This window comes from Corvus hawaiiensis, chromosome Z (assembly GCF_020740725.1).
Source record: "Corvus hawaiiensis isolate bCorHaw1 chromosome Z, bCorHaw1.pri.cur, whole genome shotgun sequence".
NCBI lineage: Eukaryota > Metazoa > Chordata > Aves > Passeriformes > Corvidae > Corvus > Corvus hawaiiensis.
The window spans coordinates 17,255,675-17,278,670 of record NC_063255.1 but is presented as its reverse complement, the minus strand read 5'-3'; the positions used below and the strand labels follow the sequence as shown (position 1 = coordinate 17,278,670).

The window sequence follows — 22,996 nt, the reverse complement described above, 5'->3', positions numbered from 1 at the left end:
CTGGAAAAATCAAGAGAATAATAACACAGCCAGGTGTCACACCAATTTCTTAAAAGAATGCAATTTGATTTCAGTCTTGTCTCTGCATCTCTATAAGCTCTTCTAGCTTCTAAATGTGGCTGAAAGTATTTTTGCACATTCCAGTTTGGCTGCTCCTGATCTTCTAGCCATTGTAATGAAATGCACCAAATTCTGCTTCTATTTAGTGGCTTAAACCTTCATTGATGCATTTATAAGGTACACTGAAAAAATTACCTCATAGAAGTTCTCATCCTGACTTTCATGGAAAATTCTTCTGAAGAGTACAGCTTTTATGTCCACTTCTTCCCCATCAGCTTTAGGTTTCAAAATTGCATTCTGCAAGAACTTGCAACTACACAGTCCCAAAATTATTTTGTAGAAATGCTCATTGGTGGTTGAGGGTCACAGGTTGAATAAGAGTCAGACATGGTTGTTGAGAAGGATGCTGATGTCACGCTGGAATGTATGGAGAAAAACATATGACTGCAATTTCATTAATGTCTTGGCCCAAGAGAAAAAGAATAATTTTTTTCTCCCTGTCCTCCTTAGAAAAAAATAAATTAGGACAAAAAAACATATGGTATGTACAACAGAAGTAATGGGCTTCAGTTGTAGCAGGGAAGATTCTGGATCCATGAGGAAAACTTCTAAGTGATAAGTGATGGATTTGGATTGTTTGCCTACAGACTGTGCCTTCTCTAACAGTAGAGAACTTTAAGAAAAGATTAGACAAACCTCAGGAGTGACATCTGTAAACCTTGTCTTGCTTAATGCCAGGGAGGAACTAGAAGCTTAATGCCAGGGAGGAACTATTTTCAGCCATCTGATTTTGACTCTGTGGTTTGTTTTCCTAACAGAAATGAATATTTTTCTCACTTTTTTTTTTCCTTGGTTTTATTTTAAACATAGGGAATTTAATTATTTCCAAGAAGTATAAATGTAATGGTTTGATTCAGTTCTTCATCAGCTGATTTATTAATAAGTATAAAACAGATTGACTCTTTGCAACTGAGTCACAGTCAGTTTCCAGACATGTTTCATGATTTTTTTCCCTTGGTTTCAGGTAATGGAGACAAACCAGAGAAGCCGCACTTTGATTCTCGTAGTCTTATCTTTGAATTAGACCCATGCAATGGGAATGGGAAAGTCTGTCTTGTTTATAAGCATGCTGAACCAGGTAAGACTGAAGAAAGTAAAGTTAGCTATCTCTTGTTGTGGGTTGTATCTGGAGGCCACACGTGGAGAGTTACCCTGTATGTCTATCTTCTTTGCAATTTGTAGGTGAAACTTTTACTGGGATGTCCTGTATCCACTGAAGTCAGGAGTCAAACCTTAGCTAGATCTAACATTTTCACTCCTTTTAATGTTGGAGTCTGAGTTATAACTTATGATTTCTGCATGCATAGAAACAGGGGAGTATTCACATGTGACCTACAGACAATTGTGTTGAAATTAATACAGACTTCCACTAATCTGTCTCTGGTTGCTTGCATGTCTCGGAACAAAGCCATTACATTTTGATGAGAAAGGGTGTAACTCTGCTTAGAAACAAAGTGTAGATGGTAAAAAAAGCTGAGACAGAATTAGACTGGTTATTCCACCTTGTGCATGGATGCACAGCCTCCAGGCACTAACTAGGTCAAAATGTGGCAGGAAGGGTTAATGGGAGGGTGAGAAATGGGAGCTGAGCTGTTTCTTCTGACAGATACAGAGATAACTGTTATCAGTTGAGTGACTAGTGAAACACCCAAGGCACTCATAAAATAGTTGTCATCTGACACAGTGCACAGGTCACTAGATGTATGTGTGTTTACTGTGCAGGCTTTGCACTTGCAATATACAGGTTCTTAAGAAAAATCTTGGGTTGTTATCTTGTGTCTTTCATTGGGTGTGACTGCAAATGCCATGGCAGGAAGTTCTTGTCCTCTTGCCTTCCAGTGTTAGTGATTTCAGCGCATGGATAACCTGGGCAAGGAAAGGGAGCATTGGTTACAGGTGTCAATGTCAACACAGGGGCAGTCTGTTTAAAGGACAGTGTTCAGCATCTCACTCTCCCAAGAAAATAACTTCTTTTTATGCTACAAAGGATGTCACCACCAGAGAAGTATTTGATCACTGTAGAAAGATTTTGCAAAATGTGTTTTTGTTGGCAGCACACACTCCCATGACTTCCAGACTCTGGACTCTATTCAGTAATCCAGATGACTGACAATAGAGTTAGTTGCTTTTTACTTTGTGGGGCAGATAAATGTTTGCCATAATTGTACTTTGAACATATACTCCAAAGTTGCTGATGTCCAAGAATGTTCCATGTAGCGTGTCACTCCCAGGTTGTGAAGGAACAGCATTGTATTCATTGTCCAGCACACAGCTAGACAAATACCTCATGCCGTGGGTGAACATTGGCTGATGGGTAAGGCACAAAGGGTTATAGTAAATGGGGTCACATCAGGCTGACAGCTGGTCACTGGTGGGGTTCTGCAGGACTCCATCTTGGGCCCAGTGCTCTGCAGTGTCTTTATAAACAACTTGGACACAGGACTGTAATGGATATTAAATTTGTCCATTATTCTAAATTGGGAGGAGCTGATATCTCTCTCAAAGGCCCTGCAAAGAGACCTCAACAAATTAGAGAGCTGTGCAACCACCAACCATATGAAGTTTGACAAAGACAAGTGCTGGATTCTGTACCTGGGCTGGGGCAACCCTGGATGTACGTAAAACAGCCATTCTGATATGTTGTGTCTCCCACCTGACAGTGGCCAGGGGTTAATCTTATCACTGCAAAGCAACAGTGTAATTTGTGCTTGTTTTATTCTAGTGGTCTCCCCAGACACAGAGATCTGGTTCCTGGACAGGGCTCTGTATTGGCATTTCCTCACCAAAACCTTCACAGCTTACTACCGCCTGCTCATCACCCACCTGGGTCTCCCACAGTGGCAGTACGCCTTCACCAGCTATGGAGTCAGCCCCCAGGCCAAGGTAGGACAGCAGCGTCCAGCTTGTCAATATTTTGCATAAGTATAGGCTGGAAAAACATCTTCCCACCTTTTGGCAAGCAGTGTCTAGGTTCAAGGGGACCTTCCTGGTGACCTATGGAAGGGATCACAAGTTTTTTCCCTGTGACTTGTTAACAGTCATTTGCTTCACAGTAATTTGAATTCACTAATACTGTGTTAATCCTGCTTTTCTCAAGGCAGTTGGGCCTTGATAAAAATTATGCCCAGAAAAGGTCAATTTAAAGTCCTAAAGGTAGTTACAGAAGACGTCTACATAAAGCCTTATGACCATTCCAGTCACTTATTACTAAAAATACTATTCTGCCATGCCAAAATCCTGCTATTAGAGGCTTCTGCTCTTTTTCTGTTTGACTGGGCCTTCAGCCTTATCCCTGCCTCCAGGCTGTGAGAGGTCAGGCAATGGAGCTGATGATCCTACTGAACACAGCACAGTGTCAGTGCACCTCGGCAAGGCCTGTTGGGAATCAGTGAGTGTCCTGCACTTCACCCAGACATGACAGCTCTCTTACCAGCATGGCATTCCCTGGTCCTGTGTGCACATCAGAATTACTAAAATCACTCCTGACTTCCCATCAAATAGTGGCTCTAGAATTTGGTTCTTTTCATTCCTGATGCCTTCCCTGTTACACTGCACTGTACTGTATCAGTCAAGGCTGTGTACGTGCACTGTGCTCTGCTTTTCTGCAACTTACCTGCTATAAGTATTTTATTAGGTTCAGTATATTTGCAAACCTTAAGAGGAATCATTTGTCTATTCCCTAAACATGTGCAGCCCCTGTTGGTTAAAATCCTCCTACTTCGTTAGCCATTATCATTTTTAAAGGTTTTCAAGGGGGTATATTAAAGCTGTTTTCCACTAAGCCGTATGTTAGTAGATTGCTATCTACATTTCAGTATTGATGTTCTGTTCATCTTGTTCAACATTTTGCTGATGGTTTCACTTTGATTTGGAATACCATAACTCCTACTCCATTATTTCCTGACTTTGTCAATGGAGAAATGATACAAAAAAAACCCAAGTCATTGTAATTACTTCTAGATAGAAGCAGAAAGAGTAAGACAAACAAACACAAAATTTTTTCTGTAAAGAGTTAAAAATATTCGTTATTTTATGTGTGAAGAGAGGGAGGAAGGTTACATTTTGAGAAATTCAACTAGTTGGTTTTCAGTTTATAAGTACATTTAAATTCCAAGGGTTTTTAATCTTTTATGCTTATCTGAATCTAAATAAATGTGGTTTAGTTTCATCCCATCCTTTTGCTTTTTCTCCTGTGGTTTAAATCAGGAATCGCTCCTGATAGGAGTTACACTGCAGGAAAGGTGGTGTTAGGGTTGTGTCTGGTTCTCCTCTTCCCTGTCTGGAATGCAGTTCCAGGACTGGGGCTGTAGCCATGCCTTGTGTATCCTTATCACAAGCACTCTTCCAAGTCCTGTAAACTGCAAACTCATAAGTGGCATAGGATTAAAATCATGTCTTGGGGAAGATGGGGAGCAAGGTGGAATTGTCTAACTGCAGTTTGAATTTAACTTGTGTTCCCCACCATCCTGCCTTTCAGCAATGGTTTAACATGTATAAACCCATAACCATCAACACAGCACTCCTGACTGAAGAAGCTGATTCTTTTGTGAACAAGCTGGACCCCAATAAAGTGTTTAAAAGCAAGAACAAAACTCCAGTGCTCAAGAAGAAACCACCTTCACAGCCACCAGGCTCCCAAAAGAGTCACACGAGCATGACCTCTGCCAAGACATCCTCACTAGCTGGGAATTCTTCAAGGAAGTGAGCCCGCCAGATCTGACCCTGGACAACATTTGCAATAAGCTTTGATGTTTTCTGCTGCAGAGTCTCAGTGGTTCAGACCAAGTTCCTTGTGCATGAATAGATGTGCCCATGGAAAACACATTGCAGCACTTGCATGAAATATAGCAGCCATGTGGATGTAGTTCCTGGAGACTCTTAAAAAAAAACCCGAGACATCGATTTTATTCCCTTCTGCTACTTGCAGCACATACTTTTCCGAGGACATGAAGAAACCTTTGATGTCACTGCTCCATAAGGAAGCTTCTGTTCCTGTACAACTGCAGCAGTGAAATGAAAGCAAATGTAATTCACAGTAACTTTAACAGACCCATGCTGAAGTAGAGGGTGTGAAGATATTTCTGCCATGTCCTTTGAAAGAAAACTGTCCTGATCTTGCATGCTGTGGGAGCAGGCTGGAACCCACTGGACAGAGAAGTAGCTTTCACTCCAGATAGAATCAAACTGTGCACTTCCCTGTGCTCCTTCCAGCTTCTGCTCTGAGATTCATAGTAAAATGGGACTTGGGACTTCTATGTCTCTGCATTTGCCTAGCCACTTGCTCTGCAGCCTAGACCACTTTTTGGCCTTTGTGCTGTATCTTTTCATATGGTGACATGATTTGCAATAATCGTGAAGCCAGAAGCTGCAAGATCCCTTGTTGCCTCCCTTTTGTGGGAACTGCTGAGCAGAGGGTCAGTAGTGTTGGGTCCCATCAGCCAGGAGGACCCCTTGGTTTGTCACACATTCATTGCAAAGCTGGCCATTGAAACAGCCTTTGACACTCTTCAGTTAGGCAGGATCTCACCAGGGGCCACTGAGATCCTACAGTCTTAGAAGCCCCTGATGCTGTTTTCTATACTGTACGTTTTCAGGTTAGAACTGCACTATATCCCGTTCACTGCTGGTTTTCAGTTACAGCTGATTATTTCCATTACTTTTCTATGCTATTCTGTCTTCCAAATATGCTGGAATCATGGTAGCACCAACATACTTTGTGCCTAAATACAGAAATCAAAATCACTGTTTTCAAATAAGCATTGACTATTTAAACAGCATCATCTTTAATTTTTGAAATGACCACATAATTACACAAGACAAGCCTACCTCACAGAGATGTTGTGAGGCTTTCATGAGTATTTGTATGGCCTTCAGAAAGATGAAGCTATGCTGTAAATGCTTAATAGTATTTTAATAAATATTTGAATATTTTCCTTCAGAGTGATTGGGTATTTGAAGATGCTTTGGGAACTCGTGGGATGCAAAGGATGTGTGGCAAGAGCAGTGTGCCGGACAGATTGTTCGGGGTGTTTCTTTAATGCAGTGGAGAATCTTTCACTGAGAAGGGATGGGTTACAGTGCTTTTAGCTAATCCCTCTTGAGCTACTCAGAAATTCCCAGTTTATTTCACACAGGCCAAAAGACTGACCTGTGTGACAGCTGTTCCACTTCTGTCCTGCAGTCACTGTACAAAATCTCTGCAGCCAGCAGCCCCTGCTCAGGCGTATTTTGCTGGCTTCCAGCACTGCCCAGGGCCTACATTCAAATGCAGTTGCTGCACTGCCTGGCAGCCACTCTCTGCCACCCTCAGATGACAAGAAATGCTCTAATGCAGCCTCTCAAGCCCATGTGCATCTTGAGACAGGTGAAGGTCTGTTGTAGCTGCTCCACTGATATAGTCAGCTCTAATGAGAAAGCACACATGTCAGTACCTCCCACCCAACCCCACCCCATACCATAGCAACCCATCAGTTACCCTTTTAATATTGGGATGGGAATGATCATTAAAGCCAGTAAATGCCCTGGAATTCTGTGCAGTAGAGATGTTCTGTCACTTCCTGCTCTTGGAGATCTCTGTGTTTATTCATGGCACCCAGCCCTGGAACTGCAGTTATGTGCTTGACATACATACCATACTTGCTTAAGCACTTTCTAGAAAAGTTGACTCTTGTCACCCTCCTGGGAACAGGCAGCTTCTGATACTGTTCTGCTTTGAATCCAGTGACACCTCAAACCTGTAAGGCTGTTGCAGGCCCACTTCCTCGTTCAGATGGAGGTAGCAGAATTCCTGCAGCAGCAGGGCAATCTCTTACATTTCTCATGCATTCAGAGTAGAAAAAAAAGTTTTTAAAAAGTGTGTTGGGGGGGTGGGAGTATTCAGGTTTTTGGAGACGCTGTCACAGAAGTTGTCCGAATTCTTTCCTGTGGTGGTAGTTGGTGTAGCTCAAGTCAAGAGTGTCAGTAACACACATGGTTCTTTGATGCCAGCATGTTCCAGCAGAACTGTGGCAGGATTCAGGAGACCCTGTAGTTTAGTTTACTAATTTTTCAAATGCTTCCTGAATGTTCAGATCAAAAAAAACAAAAGTATGAGGAAAACCCAAACAACCCAACAGGTTCATGTTTCTATTTTAGACTGTCCTTGTTCTTCTCTCTTCTGTGCTCTGCCAAACTAGGTGTTTGTTAGGGTGACAGATACACAAATGAAAGCCTAGGCCCCTGGTCCATCACTGTAGTATCTACCTCTTACCAAAGTATATTTCAGATGAAAATTTCTGTGTTAATTAAATTAATCATGTTGGTCCTGCCACTGTTGATGCATGTATTTTGATTTATATGAATATATATGTATCTGGAGATTTGTAGCTCTGCTTTGCTTTTCTTCAGAATACAATGATTGTTTGTGGATTGAGTTTTGGTTTATCTTATTTTTATTTTTTTTTTTCATACAGAGAGATTGAATAATTTCTTCAGGTCACAGTCTGGTCTAGCCCTGTGCAGGTCTGCCCAATATCTCAGATACCAAGTTTGTCCATTTAAGCAGAGTAGGTTTACTGAAATCTAGTCCCTCGTCTGTCCACCTTCATGGTGGATAAACAGATGTGCCCTTCACATGTGTCATCAAAGCACGTGGCCGTCACAGTTTGGAAGTCTCTGTGCCTGCCTCTTCTTTCTTATTTTCAGTTTCATGGTCAGGTTCGTTGTGAAAACCAATGCAGGCTTTGTAGATGAAAACACCAGCAAGACATCCCAGAATTGGAGCTGCAACTGGGACCCACCACCAGGAATGGTCAGCCCTGAAATGAAACACAGAGGAGGCAGCTGGTGAGCCAGACTGGAACCACTGCACTGCCACCACATTGTGCTGGGGCAGGAGTGAGCTGTGTGAGCAGAGGAGTCTGTCCCACTCCAGGCACTAAGCCTACAATTGGCTTACACAAATTCACTGTCCTCTCACATGATTGCTGGAGGGAAGGTCATTTTCCCCATCAGTGTGGAAAGGTGGCTCCACACTGCAGGTTTCTTTTGTCCAAAAGAAATGGGCTGTGTGGTCTTGATGAGTGGACTCTCAGACAGACATAGGCATTTTGCCTCCCTGTTTCCAATCACATCTGCAACTCTTCTACGGAGTTCTCAAATACATTTTCTGGAAATTTAAGGAAAATGGGTGTCCAGGACAGGAGACTGTGGTAATGATCTCACTATAAGAAAAGCCCGACACCATCTTACTAGATAGAGGAAGGCAGGGTTTCATCTCCAAATTCAGACTCTAAATTTAGGAGACCTGTTGAGCAATGCACCTGCATTCAGTGAGCTGCATTCTGGCTCTCTGGTCACTGCAAAAACCAGCTGGATCTCCAGTGAACAGGCAGACAATTTGGTGCCCAAACAGGTATCTGAGTGCCAAGCCGCGGAATCCCGTGCAGGAGAATTAGGGTACTCTAAATTTTGTGTACCTAATGCACAGGGCGCCTCTAGGCACACTTTGCAGTGGTATCATCACTTGGTCCAAAGAAAAAGGCTGCATGACACATTTAATCTTGTGCTTATCTCCCCCCTGGCAAGCTGAGCAGTGTAAGAGCAGAACAGGTCACTCACGTAAAGACGTCCATTCCCCAGCCAGCCATTGCCGTGAAGATCCTGGGGGGCAAGTCCCTGGAGGGGTTTATGGCATAGCCTGTGTTCAGCCCCATTCCCAGACCAATGCCCAGGACCAGCATACCCGAGAGCATGGGCTGAGCGCCTTTCAAGGCTGCGTTGTTTTTCTCATCCTGGATGACTAGAACGCCCAGGATCAGCATAACTGTTGCTGTAAACTGCAGGAACAGACAAGGGAGAAGAACCGGTCAGGAGAGAGAATGGGGAAGGCTGAAAGATCCTGCTCAGCAAAGAGGGAGAGACTTCCCAGAATGAAAGAGGAGATGAGATTCATGGTCTGGTCAAGGCAGGAAAGACCCAACTCTTATTCCTTCCTCACAGGTGGACTGAAGAAAATTCTCTCAGCAAAAACCTCATCACCTTTGCTGAGGTTTTCTCAGCAAAAAGCTTCATCGCCAAGACTGATACAAACTTCTCAGCAATGTCCTCTCTCTCCATCTTTCAAGTCAGGGAAATGGGTTATTTTAAGTACATTCTGTCGAATAGAAGCAGAGCCATAACAAACTGCTCACGAGACAAACCTGATCCTCCCTAGAGGAAGTGATGTTTTATACAGCCTGTATGCAGATACCAGATGCTCACCTGGGAAACTGAATTTCCCATCAGTGACTACATAGCTGGTATTTGTAGATTTGCAGTGCTTGGGACATCAAGAAGCATAGTTTTGATAGAGGTGATGACACCTGTATCTTCCTGCTTCAGAAAATGCAGCTGGAGAGACATGGACTGCTTGCACAGACACCAGCAAAACCAGAAACTGCAGCTTTTGTCAAGGCATTGTCACTCTTATTTGCTTTCTTGGGCATCAAGGACACTTCCTGGTCCACAGGAGGCTGAGGGGATCCACTCCCCACTTCTAGGGTTTTCCACTCCCACCATCCTTTTCATCATGCCCAGGCAGGAGTTTTGTCAGCTCAGAGTCAAAATCATAGACTTCCAGATTTGCATTGGAAGTGAATCTTCCTTCCCTGGTGTCTCAGTGCCCCACATCCCCTGAAGCATCCCTTTCCTATTTCTGGGCATCTGGACACTGTGCTGTAAGCTGGGAATCCACTGCACAGTCTCAGTGGGTCTGTTCAAACATAGAGGTTCAATCCAGGCTGTGCTCATGTGGGGACAGTCCCAGGCTCTCCATGCTGGGGAGAGACACCCAGCACAGCTGCCAAGGAGCATGGATTGGGTGTGGAATCCAAATAGGGATTCAGCCCAGAACCCAGAGGAGATGGCTGGTGATACAGCTCAGCTTCTCACTTCCCACTGCTTGTGCTGCATGCAGGGAAGGTGTCTGGAGAGGCCCTGGACCAAGCTATGGAGCAGCCTTCAGGTATTACCCTTTAGGCCCAGCCCTTTAGGCTTGCCCCGCCACCAAGATGCCTCGGATCTTACCTTTCAGGCACCTGCCTGGATGCTGGGCTCCTTGGGGAAGAGGTTGTGGTTGTGTCTGTGTATGTAGGGCTGTGGGGACCCTGTAGCAGCCTTGCAGCAGCACCTTGTACTACCCACCTTCTCCTAGCACACCACAGCCATTCCCACTGACCTCTGTGAAGAAGGCTCCCTGCAAGGATACACTGGGAGCAGGGTAAGTGGAAAAGATCATCGCTGTGGCAGTTGGTCCTGACACTGTAAGGTTTCCTTGGGTGTAGTCGTAAATAGCATCTAGGAGAAGTGGGAATTACGGAAGTTAGCACAGTGTTGATCCCACAGGACACACACACACAAGTCCACCTGTTGCAGCCAGCACAGACATCAGGTAGAAGGGAGGCAATGGAAGACGTGATGGAGGTGATACACTCCTCGCAGGGCATGAACTCACCAATACCTGTTACCCACACACTTTGATCTGCAGTCGCTTCCTTACACCTACCAGCTCCCTATCCCTGCTCCAGGAGCCTGGGGTAGCCTGGATGGTCTGCAGGCAGTGGAGGCCTCCAACCCTCTGCCCCTCAGAGACTGAGACATGCTAGAGACAGTGGGTGGTGGGTCCTCTGCTCACAGCTCAAAACCCCTGATGGCTGCAAACCTGCATTCCACAGACCAGCAGAGTCCCCCCAGAGCTCCAGCAGCACCTAATACATGGTAGTTCATGTAAATAAAGCTCTTGCAGACCTGGAAACAAAATGCTGACAAAATGCAGCTACTGCCCTTCTGCTGAAGACAGGTTTTGGAAAGTGGGAATGCCCTGAGTAAAAGGAGCTGTGTTCTCCAGGAATTGTGTATCCTTCCCAGAGGTATATCTGGGACCTGCTCTGAACTGGAGCTGTGAAGTCTGTCCCACAAGCCAGGAGCTTGCCCTCCTCACCCAGAAATCATGCTAGGTACTGTAAAAGGACATATTTTTGACAAGAGTGTGAGCTGAATGAAATTATACCTACAGCAACCTCTGTGATAAAAGACACGACCCTACCATAGTAGAGGGCAAAGACGGTGGCTGCTGCCATAAAGGAGCCCAGGAACTGGCCGGTTATATAAGCTGCAAGCTTTGTCCAGGAGAGGTTTCCTAAAACCCATTGTGTAATGGTGATGGCAGCATTCAGATGAGCTCCTGCAAAATCACAGAAAAAGAGAGGCCTCAACACTGGTGCAGCTGTTTTGGAACATGTGACGTGGTGGATGCCCCATCCCTGGAAACAGTCAAGGCCAGGTTGGACAGGGCTCTGAGCAACCTGCTGCAGTTGAAGATGTCCCTGCTCATTGCAGGGCAGTTGGACTGGATGAACTTGAAAGGTCTCTTCCAACCCAAAATATTCTGTGGTTCTATGCCCCATGCCCCACAGTAATCACCCAGACACTGACCCAGAACAGCAAGACTCTCTCAGGTCAGGGTCTTAATCCAGCACAGACACAAAATGAGCCTTTCTCTCTCAACAGCTGAATCATGCAGGTCAAAGAGCTCCTAGCTAGTCTTCTAAAAATTCTGTAGACCACAGGCTGCCCCCAGAGAGTGGGTCATCTCACCTGTCAGACATACCTCTCTTGGGATGGCATGAGTTTCCCTATAAGTTTCTCAAGGGGCTTCTCCCTACTGAGCTTAAAAAGAGCCCATACCTCAGCACTTTTTATGTGGCTACTGGTAGATGAGGACCTGTGTTTTGATGGAACACTTTCTGTCAAGGAGGTTGGCATCACAATAGTGCTTTTGAAAACTAAATGGTTCCAGGTCTGGTGCCCTCAGTGCAAACCGCATGTGTTCTTCAGGCCTCCTATCCCCAGGAGTCTAAATGAAATATTTTTTTTTCCTGCCTAGGTATAAACTTGGGGGCCAGTAAATGTTCCAGCCTTCATGACCATCTTCTACTCCAAAAGGGGTAAGATGCAGACACCCATCATTTCATCAAAGTGCAGGACAGAGTGAAGTGCATGTACCACCTGCTGCAGTCCAACAACCATAACTGGAATGGGGGTAGATCCCTTCTTTGATCCTCTGCTCTTATGTGAGTATGGCCAGCCATTTCAGAGATCACAAAAAGCATCTTGTGACACAGATGAAGCCAAATGACTATGTCAGGAAGGTCTGAAGTTTGCTTTGTAACCATACTATTGCCGACTGAACTGAGATCCCTTCTGCACTGCCCTCTCTCCTCAACAGATCAGCTCATTCTCAAAAGTCACTTGGGACTGCAGGTCCTGCTTTCCTCAGTCTGCTTTCCCCAGGATGCTTCCACTAGCTCCAAAAAGGACAAGAAAATCAAGAGCTGACTGCTCCTAACTGCTCACATGGAAAAATTTTCCTTTCCAAGCCAGCCCCAAATTTGGACCTCTGTCTGCTCCAACAGTTCAAGAGCAAGGAGTTGCTTTAATTTTCTGCCTATTAGAGCCCTTAATGTCTTCTCCTGGTGGAAACGAATGCAGAAATTGCAGAAGGCAAAGGTAATGCTCCTGTCATGTGGGGGATGCCACTCCATGGCCCCAAAACACCACTTCCCACGTTCATGTGGGGCATCTGTGCATGGGTGTGTGTGATAAGGAGAAAATTTGCATACCATTCCTTTTGCAACATCAGCAGTAAGCTCTCCTTTGCAATAAATTATTTACTTCTCCATGGGTCATATCAGCAGCACGTTTTGGGAGCTCCCTGTCTGCTTGGGCCATGCTGGCATGGGCCAAATGGGGGAGCTGCTGAAACCTGGCTCTCCTGGCCACAACAGAAGGGGGTGGCCAAACCTCCTCAACTCTCCCTATCCCACTTGCCCTGTCACAGCTCAGAACACAAGTTTGGGGTCAGTATTCTGAAGGTATATTGGGCGTGCCTGGCTTCTCCTGCTTTTCTTGCCTGGGTGCTCTAGGACTGCTTTTTTTTTTTGTGAAGGCACTGCCCCCCTCCACACCCCATTCCTCCTGTCCCCAACGCACGTGGCCTTTATGGGACATGGATATGTCCCATGCCTGAGTGTGCTGCTCACCAGATACTCCTCTAGCCGCATAGATGCCCATGGTAACACCAATGCCAAATGCCATATTGATGCTCAGATACTGACCAGTGTTTCCTTTTCCCAATACCACTTGTGCCACAGAGGACAAGCCAAAAACCTGTGTAAAAAGAAAGAGAGAAAAGAGTGTTAAAAGTGTTCTTGTTGCTGTGGTAGACTGAGCTTCTTTGCTATTTTTTCTGCAAAAATAATGAGCTCCAAAACACAGGAAGTCTCTAAGGTGACCACGGTCTGAAGACAAAGAACAACCTCGCCCTGCAAAAATTGAAGTGATGTCTGAGACTGGTGCCCATCAAACCAAACTAGGCACTCTCATTATGGTTGGGTATGGGGATACAAACCCCAAACACTCACACCAAGAGCTGGGGCTCCATGGGGGTCATTCACACAGCCACACTGCAGATGCCTCAGCCTGAAACCAGGGACATGAACCGGAGGAGCATCACTGTGGACCACCAGGAGACAACATCCAAGACAGATGGAAGGAGGGAGTGCAAATTCTTACTGTCCTTCTTTTCCTGGTGTGCAATTTATTGACTAAAAATGTAGTTTAGGCAGCGTACAGCTGTTTGCAAAACTCTGCACTAATTTTGGTAACATTTCAGCGAAAGAAAGGAAATTCTGGTTTAACTTTTCCATTAAACACATATATTTTCAGTTTGGAAACAGCCAAAGTTTCAATGTTTTTTTAGTGACTAAAGGAGAATCAGAGAAAAAAACTAAAAGTAAACACTCTCCAGCAGGAAAACATATATTCAAGGCATTGCTCTGTCCTGAAAGAGGGAATTCTATTTCATGCTTTTGATGTGGTAAGAGTGGAAAAATCAGTTCTTTGCGTGCTCTTACACCAAAGTCTGGAGAAGGACAAGGCATCTCTTCAGGTTTCTGCCTAAAAAACCACTGAGGATTTGGAAAGTTTATCCTGTTACTTGGACTGCACTGATGTTTATCCAAGGTGACATGTCTTTCAAGACAAGAAAGTCAGTATGTTCTCCAGCATATAAACTTCTGCTTTGGCTTGTCCTGTTTAACTGTGATCTTTTCTGGCTACTCTGCCTGCATCCAAATTTTATCTCATGTGTCTGCTTCCCCTCATTGCTTATAGACATCACCCAAATCCCCTGTTCTCCAGAGATGCTGCTCTTCTTATCTCTCTTGTAGACACAGACCACACTCTGTGCTCTGCGCAAAGCTACAGCCCCTACAGTGTGAGCCCTTCTCAGTCTGCCTCAGCAAAAGCCCCCAGAAACAGTTTGTGATGTCCCCCTAACATCTGCAAATTACACAAATTCTGTATATGCATCTCTGATTTTTCCAAAGCCAGACCCAAGAGACAACAAATGTGTAAGGCGCAGGTATTGCAGGAGAGCACACATGTGCAGAGAGAGCAGTGCAGGGCAGGAGACATGACTGAGCATAAACAGCATTATCCTGAAAAAAAACACATGATAGGCCACAGAATCTGTTTTTCAGCACAGATCCAAACCTCTGGTCTTTTCTTGCATCCTCACAGTCCCAAAACATCGTTTATTTTAATTCCTTCTTCCCTAGTCCTTGTGCTGCTTAGTCCTGCTGCCGGGTTCCTCTTACCAACGCTGCCTGTCCATTAAACTGAGAGGCCCTGGGGTGAGTGTTGTGGTCCAAATAACAGCCATTCAGGCATCCTGGAGATGCATCCAGCACATTGCCTGTTGCACTGAGGGCCAAGGCACTGCTGAAGAGTTGGGTGCTGTATGCTTTGTTCTGATGCTGGATGCTTCCTGTCTTCAGCCCATGTGCAGTGCCCTCCTTTTCTCTCTTCCCTCTCATGGATCAGTGATGGAAGAGCCAATGTGAGCTGCAGGCTGCAAAATCTGCCTTGAACTGTCAGAGTGCAGAGTAAAGTCTCCACCTCATACTGCGTCCCTGGCAGGACAACCCTGAAGTTGTCCTTCGTCACCTAGGAACTTCTACCACCAAATAACAGAGAATGAAAAAAGCAAAATGGTTTGCTAAGCTGCTGCAGACGAGTCACAGATGTCTGTACTCTGACTTACTATGGGTGCAAAACTACCTGGGAGTGTAATTCGAAGAGCTAAATGTGCAAAATGATGAGATAAAAAGCAACCGTGCTCTGCATAGGCAGTTGTTGCCCTTGGAAATGAGCACCTTTCTTGGTACAGAAAGCTGTGTCAGAAGGTCCCTATGCTAACACAAGTCTTAACTTCCTCCTCTGTTAATCTCCAAGTACAAGTTATTTGGGTTATGCCCAGCCTTTACATGCCAGCCTCTGTCCAGTCTCAGCAGAGGCTAAGTCCAGCTGTAGCAAGTTGGCACAGACAGATAGTGGGCCTTCTCAGAGGGAGGATCTCATTCTGCCATGTTGATCCAACAATCAAAGTCTCTGGTCTCAGTGGGTACTTCACCCCCACCAGGGATCAATCTTGACTGCAAAACCTTCCTAGTCCTCTACCCAAACACTTCTGAAGCAGCCCAGGAGCTCCAACCCACTTAATTATTTCTTTGTGAAACAGATCCCTCAGGCAAGGGGGCCATTTATGTATGATTTACATAAGCACAGGGGCAGTTTATGTATGATTTACATAAGCACTATTCAACTGGCAGCAAGAAATTCAAAAGTGAAATCCTGGCATGCTTCACACCCTGTAATTATATTTCCTAATGCTGGGTTGTGGTTTGGAGAATTTCTCTGGAAAGTTCATTACCCTGGCAACCCCGAGAGGAAGATGGATGAATGCTGTTTTCATTTCACAGTTGACAGTGATAGAAGAGTCAGGGTCTGCTTTCCAGGGTCTGCTCCCCAGCTACACCACACCTCTGGCACAGCAGGAAGAAAAGCCTCAATTCACTCTCTGGGATCTTTCAAGGGGTGTGGCACAATCATTTTAGACACTGATCTTTGACTTCATTCCCAAACGCTTCCTCAATTTTCTCCTAGAAGAAAACTGAAAGAGCAACATGTCCAGAGAAGGGCAGTGGAGCTGGGGAAGGGTCAGGAGTACAAGTTTGATAAGGAGCAGCTGCAGGAGCTGGGGATGTTCAGCCTGGAGAAAAGGAGGCTTAGGGAGGTCCTGATCACTCTCTCCAGCTCCCTGACAGGAGGGTGTAGCGAGGGGAGGGGTGGCCTCTTCTCCCAAGTAACAAGTGACAGGACAGAAGGAAATGGCCTCAAATTGTGCCAGGGGAGGATTAGATTTGAGGAAAAATCTGTTCACCAACAGGGTTGTCAAGCATTGGAACAGGCTGCCCAGGGAAGTGGTGGCTTTTACAGATAATACATATATATAACACCTTGGAGGTGTCTAAAAGACATGTAGATGTGGCACTTAGGGAAATGCTTTAGTCGGTGGCCTTGACAGTGCTGAGTTAATTGTTGAAATCTTAAAGGTCTTTCCCAACTGAAATGATTCACCTATTTCACTCTCTCCCAGCGCTCACCTCCCTTTCCCTGCATTACTTTTGTGCTCCAGAAGGTTTTTGGCACATGGTCTGCCTGCCAGGAAACTGCCATCCCACCAAAGCAGAGGGGTGAGCAGTAGCAACCAACCACTGAGCAATCCCGAGGATGTGGTAGGAAACCACTGACCTTACAAATTGCTGCCTTAATTGGTTGCACACACACACACACGCACAGACTCCTCCTTACCATGAGGATGAATGTTCCTAGTGCTTCTGCCAGCAGCTCCCTCATGGTACAGTTACGAATCTTGATCGCCTTCTTAGTCTTCTCCAACATTGTCCTCCCCACCTCCATAAAGCTGACTCGCTGCTCCTGTTGTGACGGCACACTTCATTGCGCTGAGCCAAGTTACCCTTTGAAACTTGGCACCCTCTCTTCACCCCCAGACACCTTCTCTCCTTTGGTTAACCATGAACAAGCCAATAAAGCAGCAGCTAGCTTCAAAGTCTTTCCCCGCTTCCCTCCCCCCCCATATGTCATCCTATAAAAGCTGTATGGTGGGAGTGCAATATTTCTGTCATGAGGGCATTGGTGATACTGTCCCTCTGCTCAGGAGCAGCCTAACCCCAGAACAGTGGAGCTGTCAGTAGCCTTGATATGCTCCTAAAACCTGTTTTTCTCCTTAACCTTTTCTGTAGGAACTGAACAGGAATTTGTGTTCTGCATTGTAACCCATTGACTGGTGGTTTGATGCCAGATTTTTTAAACAGGTGGGATTGGGACTGTTTGCCTGTGCAGGACTATTTGGATGCCTCTTCTGCAGTGAGGATGCTCTGCCTGGAGCTGGTGTGCTCTGCTGTCTGCAGCTGGGAGGAGCACAATGCATTGTTTCAGGTCAAATATTTGCTCTTGTTGAATGCACCTGTGTCTGCAGATGCCGTCACACTCGCAAAGAGCCTTTCTACCAGCCACCCCATCTGTCCTCTCATGTAGGGCAAGGAGAAGCCAACCTCAGCAATGGTCTCAAGAGACCTTCCCTCTCACCTGGCTGCCAGAGCAGAACCATTGCTGCCCTGATTCCTCCTCCATCTCTGGATTCCCTCTGTCTATCTCCCTGCTCACCAGGTGCTCTTATCTCTCCACAATGAAAAGGTTTTAGCACCTTTGATTAATCATGGAAAAACTTATATCTACTGAACACTCAAGACCTTTTCCCTTGAGCATTTTCTGGTTCTTTGCTGGTTTTCTTCACCTTCCTCTCAACTTGCTGCAGCTTCTCTGTGGCCCTGGAGGGGACAGCTCTGCAGAAGCATCAGCAGCTGCCCCAATGGGGACATGGTGCTCTGCTCATGCTGCCCCTAGCCTTGCCTTCCTCTTCTCTACTGCGTGGCAAAAGTTCATGAGCTTTTCTTTCACCCACAGGGCACTCAGTAGCTGTATGGAAGAACCTGGGAAGCTGATTCTCCTCTCTTCTCCACAGATGATTGTATGTCTTGTGGCAGGGAGAGTTTTATGGACTGGGGTAATCCCTCCTCCAGTGACAGATTAGCTACTGACCTCAGTGAACGCCTGGCTAAATATGCAGTAAATTACTGCCCTGTCTCTGATACTAAGGATCATTTAATTATGATGGATGATAATCATGTTGCTCGCAGGGTGTTTCTACAGCATATTTCCAGGTGGGAAGGTTTTTGTCCTGTGGGTCTGCAACCTATGCTGTGGCACAGAATAAACCTTTCTAGGTCACTTTGTTCTCTGCCATGCAAATGTTTATTGGTGGAGCACAAACATGGGTCCTGGAGCACCAGGTTGGGGTGGTGACAAGACCCTCAAGTTTCTTCTGCACATGGTGATTTCCAGTTGACTTTACATGTCACCTGAGATCCTTGCATCGCCACATACAGGAGATCGCACAGCCTTTCTCAGATGGGCAAGGTATCAGTGGGTCGGTAACACCCACAACTGGACCTACAACTTTGTTTTTCACTCCTAGATCTCAGGGAGCCTTCCAAGTGGATTCCTTCCCTGTGGGCAAACAGTGAAGCTGCTGTGTATCTGATGGGCTTTGTCTCCTGCATTCAGGCATTAATTCTAGGCATCTCAATATTCTGATTCGGGCTGAAAAATGGATAGGTACTTTCTGGGAACACCGGATTCCCATAGACTTGCAGTCTTCTCAGGGAAAAATGCAATCCCAGTTTGCAATAGAAATCTTTGGTTTGGTGATAGTATTTGTGGCATAATTTCCAATATTACCACCAAATTCTGTAAAACTCCAGCATGCTTCTAGGAGCTTGTCCTCTCATACAGGTCATTCCACAAGATGGCACTGAGACATTAATTTCTCCCTTTAAGGTGTTCAGAAGGACTCCTCTGCTGGCTGCTGAAAACGTGAGAATCCTTTAATTCTGGGGTTCTGCTGGCCATTTTTAGACTTGCTGGTGTTCAAGGAGTGTAACAATAACAAAACCATCACCTTTCCGTGGGTCATGTGCACCAGAGCACCTCTGCTCTGCGAGTACACAAACCCAAAGTGTGTGAGACTGTGCCTGAGTTTATAATCAGCAGAGAAAAACAGGCAGCTCCAAAGGGAAATTCTTCCCCACCTAAAATAAGCATCCGAGGCCTGACCTATGAGTCATGCTAGATACTGGCACTTTCCCTCTGGTGTTTGCACAGGGACATGGAGTGAAGGGCTCCACCATGCACCCCCATGACCGCCAGGTGGGCTGGACTGCCCCTTCTCCCTGCATCCAGAGGTGGTGATCTTGAGCAAGTGAGAGCCATGTGAGTCAGCTAAGGGCTGGATTGTGAATATCTGCTGGTTTCCCAACAGCAACCTGCTCGTACTTGCTCGGTTTCACTTACCCGAAGGGCTGACAAGGATCTCCGGGGTCACTAAATACAGTCCCCTACTGACACAGGCAGCCACACCACATCTGCCCTTTGGTGACCTGGCCACTCTCCATTGTAGTGGTAGACGATTGTTGCCCAACTCCTCCTGTTGGACCCTGTTACCAGAATTTGCTGCTCTGAAGATTAGACACTTTCCTCTAATTTTAGGCCAAATTCTCAAAGCCATTTGTCCATGTGCAGCATTAGCCTGTCACAGTCATGAGTTAACTTATTTCTTGCAGGTGCTATCACCTGAAGTGTTCCTATGAGGTTTGTTAGAAGAGTATTGGCTGCTCATGCTTAGCTCCACACCACCTCCCAATGTTTGCCTTGATTCCCTCACAGGTTGAGACTTCACTCAACATTGGCCCTATGATGATTTTGCCATATTTTCCACTGCACATTAAGCAGCCACCTGCTAAACAAAACCCACTTTCCCCCTCAAGACAGGTGTGCTTTCAGCACTAGTCACAAACGTCTCAGTTTGGAAAGGAAAGTTTTGGCACAGTCAAGGCCCACTAACAGTCCTGGTGTTGATAACCATGGTAATGAAGAACCAGGAGAACAATGCCCCTAGGTCCTGCCAGAGCAGCCCTGCGAAGAACAAGTACCCAGGCACCCCAGGGCATTCTGCAAGGAATAATTTCTCTGACTCTGTTTGACAGTGCACATGCTGCCTCTGCACCCAGGAGCCCATTTATCTATTTATTGGGCTAATCAGCAGGTGGAACATTGCCACTCCATTTGTTTCAGCCCTGCTGGTGGAGCGTTTTCTCCCCAGAGGCCAAGAGCACGAGCAGACAGCTGAGCAGAGGAGCTGCTCACCACAGGCGAGAACAGCTTGTTCCTCAATCAGACCAAATGAACACAGCACCAAAATATCTACAGTGCCCTTCAGGACACAAGACCTAGCCAGAGAGATCATAACAGCACTGGTATGACCTTCGCTGTCCAGGGCAGACCCTGTTTGACATACCCTGGAACACCCGCTCCCTGTAGTCTGACATTCCACATTCATGGTCTGCTCCTTCTCCTCTTTATGGATGGCAGGCACCAAGCAAGTCTCACCCACCCCACCTGTCTCTGACCAGATGTCTTTGCTCTCCATTCCCAGGATAACAGCCTCCACAGCCTTTCAGCTCACCCATTGTCCCTTGCCCTGAAGCCAGCCAAAGGTTCATCACCTGCACATGCTGCTCTTCCGTGTGATCAGGCTTGCTCCAGTCATACTGGCCAGAAGGATGATCAGGCTTGCTCCAGTCATACTGGCCAGAAGGATGACGTGAAGGGACGTAAGAGGGAGGTGGAGCGACATGCGGAGGGATGTGGCGGTTCATTGGTGGGGTCCTGCCTTGGGCATGGTGCTGCATTGCCCCAGGCTGCTACAGCTACCAGGCTGCTACAACTACAGGGATGCTCAGATGGAGGTAAACCATGAGGTGATGCTGCTGGCAGGAGCAGAATTACTTGACTTTGTTTGTCTTTAGGGGCAGAGCAGGACTCTGTGTGACAGGGTTGCCAGGGGTGGCCCTGGCCTCATTGTTGGGCAACAGAGTGGAACCCTCCTGGTCACCAGGAACCCATCCACCCCATGCTGGGCCACACTCCTCCTGCCCTTGTCTGACTTAATCAGACAGAATGAAGTCATTCTTATATGGAGAAAAGAGTAATGGTTTTTGAGGCACCCACCAGCTTTGACCTGTGAAAGGCCTTGGAGAGTCTCCCCCACCCACAAATATTTAACAGAGAGTGAAATGGAAGCACAGGAGTAGATCAGGTCACAGAACCACAGAATGTTAAGGATTTGCAGGGACCTTAAAGAACATCCAGTCACAATCCACCCTTGCCATGGGCAGGGACATCTCCCACTAGACCACATTGCTCAAGACCCCATCCAACCTGGCCTTGAACATTGACAGGGATGGGGCATCCACAGCTTCCCTGGGCAACCTCTTCCAGTATCTTACCACCTTCATAGTAAAGTATTTCTTCCTAATATCTAGCTTACATTTCCCCTCTTTCAATTTGTACCTATTATTCCTTGTCCTATCAGTACAGTTCCTGACAAAAGGTCCCTCTCTGGCTTGCCTATGGGCCCCTTTGGGTACTGGAAGGTTCCTATGAGGTCTCCACACAACCTTCTCTTCTCCAACCCTCTCAGCCTTTGTAGGGAAGGTGCTCCAGTCTTCTGATCAACTTTGTGGTCCCCTCTGGACTTTCTCTAGCAGTTCCATGTCCTTCTTATGTTTGGGGCACCAGAACTGTAAGCAGCAGAGGTCTCACAAGGCACCCATGAGATTTCCAACAAGGTCATGCTGGCTCCTCATCTGCCATCATCCTTCATTTCCATGAGCATCTTGTTCTCCTGACCTGCTCAGGGGCGTGCTCCCACCATACCCCTGTGTGAGAACATCTGCCTGCCTGTGCTGGGACCCTGCCATGGGTCTGCCCAGGCCCAGGCAGAGAGCAGCAGGCTCTGTGCGTTTAAGTGCTCTCACTGAGCCTTCAGCCGTGTGCTCAGGTCTGCTTTCAATCCACAGTAAAGTGAAAGCTGGGGAAACTACAGAGCTCACAGTACATCATCACCCTGGAGATAAGAGCAGCCAGGCTTTCTCCTAGGGGAGCACAAACACCCACATTCTGAAAGGAGAGATTAAGGGGGAAAGGCTGCAGGCTGGGGGAGGAGACACTGGGTCAGGGAAAAGAGGTTTTGAAATTGCAGAGCGTGGTGATGCCAGCACACTGCTCTGAACACTTCCCCACCTCTGACTGTACCCAGAGACAGCACAGCACGGCTGTGCCTCCCTGGCCAGTTTCCAGTAAGTCATCTCTTCCCTGGGCACTCCAGTCCAGGATGGTCTGAAAGACACATCCGCCCAACATCCACTTGAGCAGCATGAAAAAGCTTGTGTTGACATTCCCGAAGAGCCACACAGCCATGCCTGCTCCCCCTGCTGCTGAGCAAGCAGAGAAAGGCTGAGCCAGTAGTACTTCACCAGGTGCTTACGGGTGTACTGCATCCATACATTCCACTCATAAAAGTTACACCTGTAAACCTGTCAAGAGATGGTGCTAAACCCATAGGCAGACCATAGAGTCACAGAACCATGGAACCTTTTGGCTTGAAAGGGCGTTAAACACCACCTCATTCCAACCCCCTGCTGCAGGCAGGGACACCATCCACTATACCAGGTTGCTCAAATCCCCATCCAGCCTGGCCTTGAACAATTCCAGGGATGACACAGCCACAGCTTCTCTGGGCAGTTTGTGCCAGGGCCTTATGACCCTCACAGAATTTATTCTTAATATCTAATCTAAACCTGCCCTCCTTCAGTTTAAGGCCATTGCTTCTGTCCTATCACTTCAGGCCCTTGTAAAAAGTCCATCTTTGCTGCTGTCTGTTATCCACATGTTTTGTGGGATGAGGAACTGACTGGTGACACTAATCATTGTCTATATGTGTAATCATTGCCTATATGTGTAATCAGTGAATTAC

At 46.4% G+C, this 22,996-nt stretch overlaps 2 protein-coding genes across 5 annotated transcripts in view; one reads left to right on the top strand and one right to left on the bottom strand.

Annotated features, from left to right (window-relative positions):
• TPGS2 (tubulin polyglutamylase complex subunit 2) overlaps nucleotides 1-14,227 on the top strand; it is a 29,601-nt gene extending 15,374 nt beyond the window's left edge. For 2 of the 3 annotated variants that reach the window (XM_048290627.1, XM_048290625.1), the window contains 3 exons: nucleotides 1,085-1,198; nucleotides 2,843-3,003; nucleotides 4,598-7,531. In XM_048290627.1, coding sequence (XP_048146584.1) covers nucleotides 1,085-1,198; nucleotides 2,843-3,003; nucleotides 4,598-4,825 — 503 coding nt within the window. In that variant the 3' untranslated portion in view covers nucleotides 4,826-7,531. Of the gene's footprint in view, nucleotides 1-1,084; nucleotides 1,199-2,842; nucleotides 3,004-4,597; nucleotides 7,532-12,022 lie in introns of those variants that run through there. The other variant, XM_048290626.1, reaches the window with a different exon arrangement.
• On the bottom strand, nucleotides 7,533-21,013 carry LOC125319445 (aquaporin-7-like). Of its 2 annotated transcripts, none has more exons than XM_048290623.1 (7): nucleotides 20,685-21,013; nucleotides 16,852-16,977; nucleotides 13,179-13,305; nucleotides 11,183-11,320; nucleotides 10,316-10,434; nucleotides 8,719-8,936; nucleotides 7,533-7,916 (listed from the first exon to the last, which is right to left on the bottom strand). In XM_048290623.1, exons 1-7 carry the CDS (start codon nucleotides 20,868-20,870, stop codon nucleotides 7,757-7,759), a joined length of 1,074 nt encoding a protein of 357 aa, XP_048146580.1. In that variant the 5' UTR covers nucleotides 20,871-21,013; the 3' UTR covers nucleotides 7,533-7,756. The 2 variants fall into 2 exon arrangements, with proteins under 2 accessions (XP_048146580.1, XP_048146581.1); XM_048290624.1 differs by having other exon boundaries at nucleotides 13,254-13,305.
• Nucleotides 21,014-22,996: the final 1,983 nt, after the last annotated feature.

Bases quoted from the DNA above. Each gene is read 5' to 3' on its own strand.
- LOC125319445 (XM_048290623.1), bottom strand. From the start codon at position 20,870: ATGCAGCACCATGCCCAAGGCAGGACCCCACCAATGAACCGCCACATC. The intron at 16,978-20,684 runs GTGATGAACCTT...CCGTCACAACAG, and splicing joins CGGAAGAGCAGCATGTGCAG to GAGCAGCGAGTCAGCTTTAT. The intron at 8,937-10,315 runs GTCAGTGGGAAT...CTGTTCCTGCAG, and splicing joins AGGGAGCCTTCTTCACAGAG to TTTACAGCAACAGTTATGCT.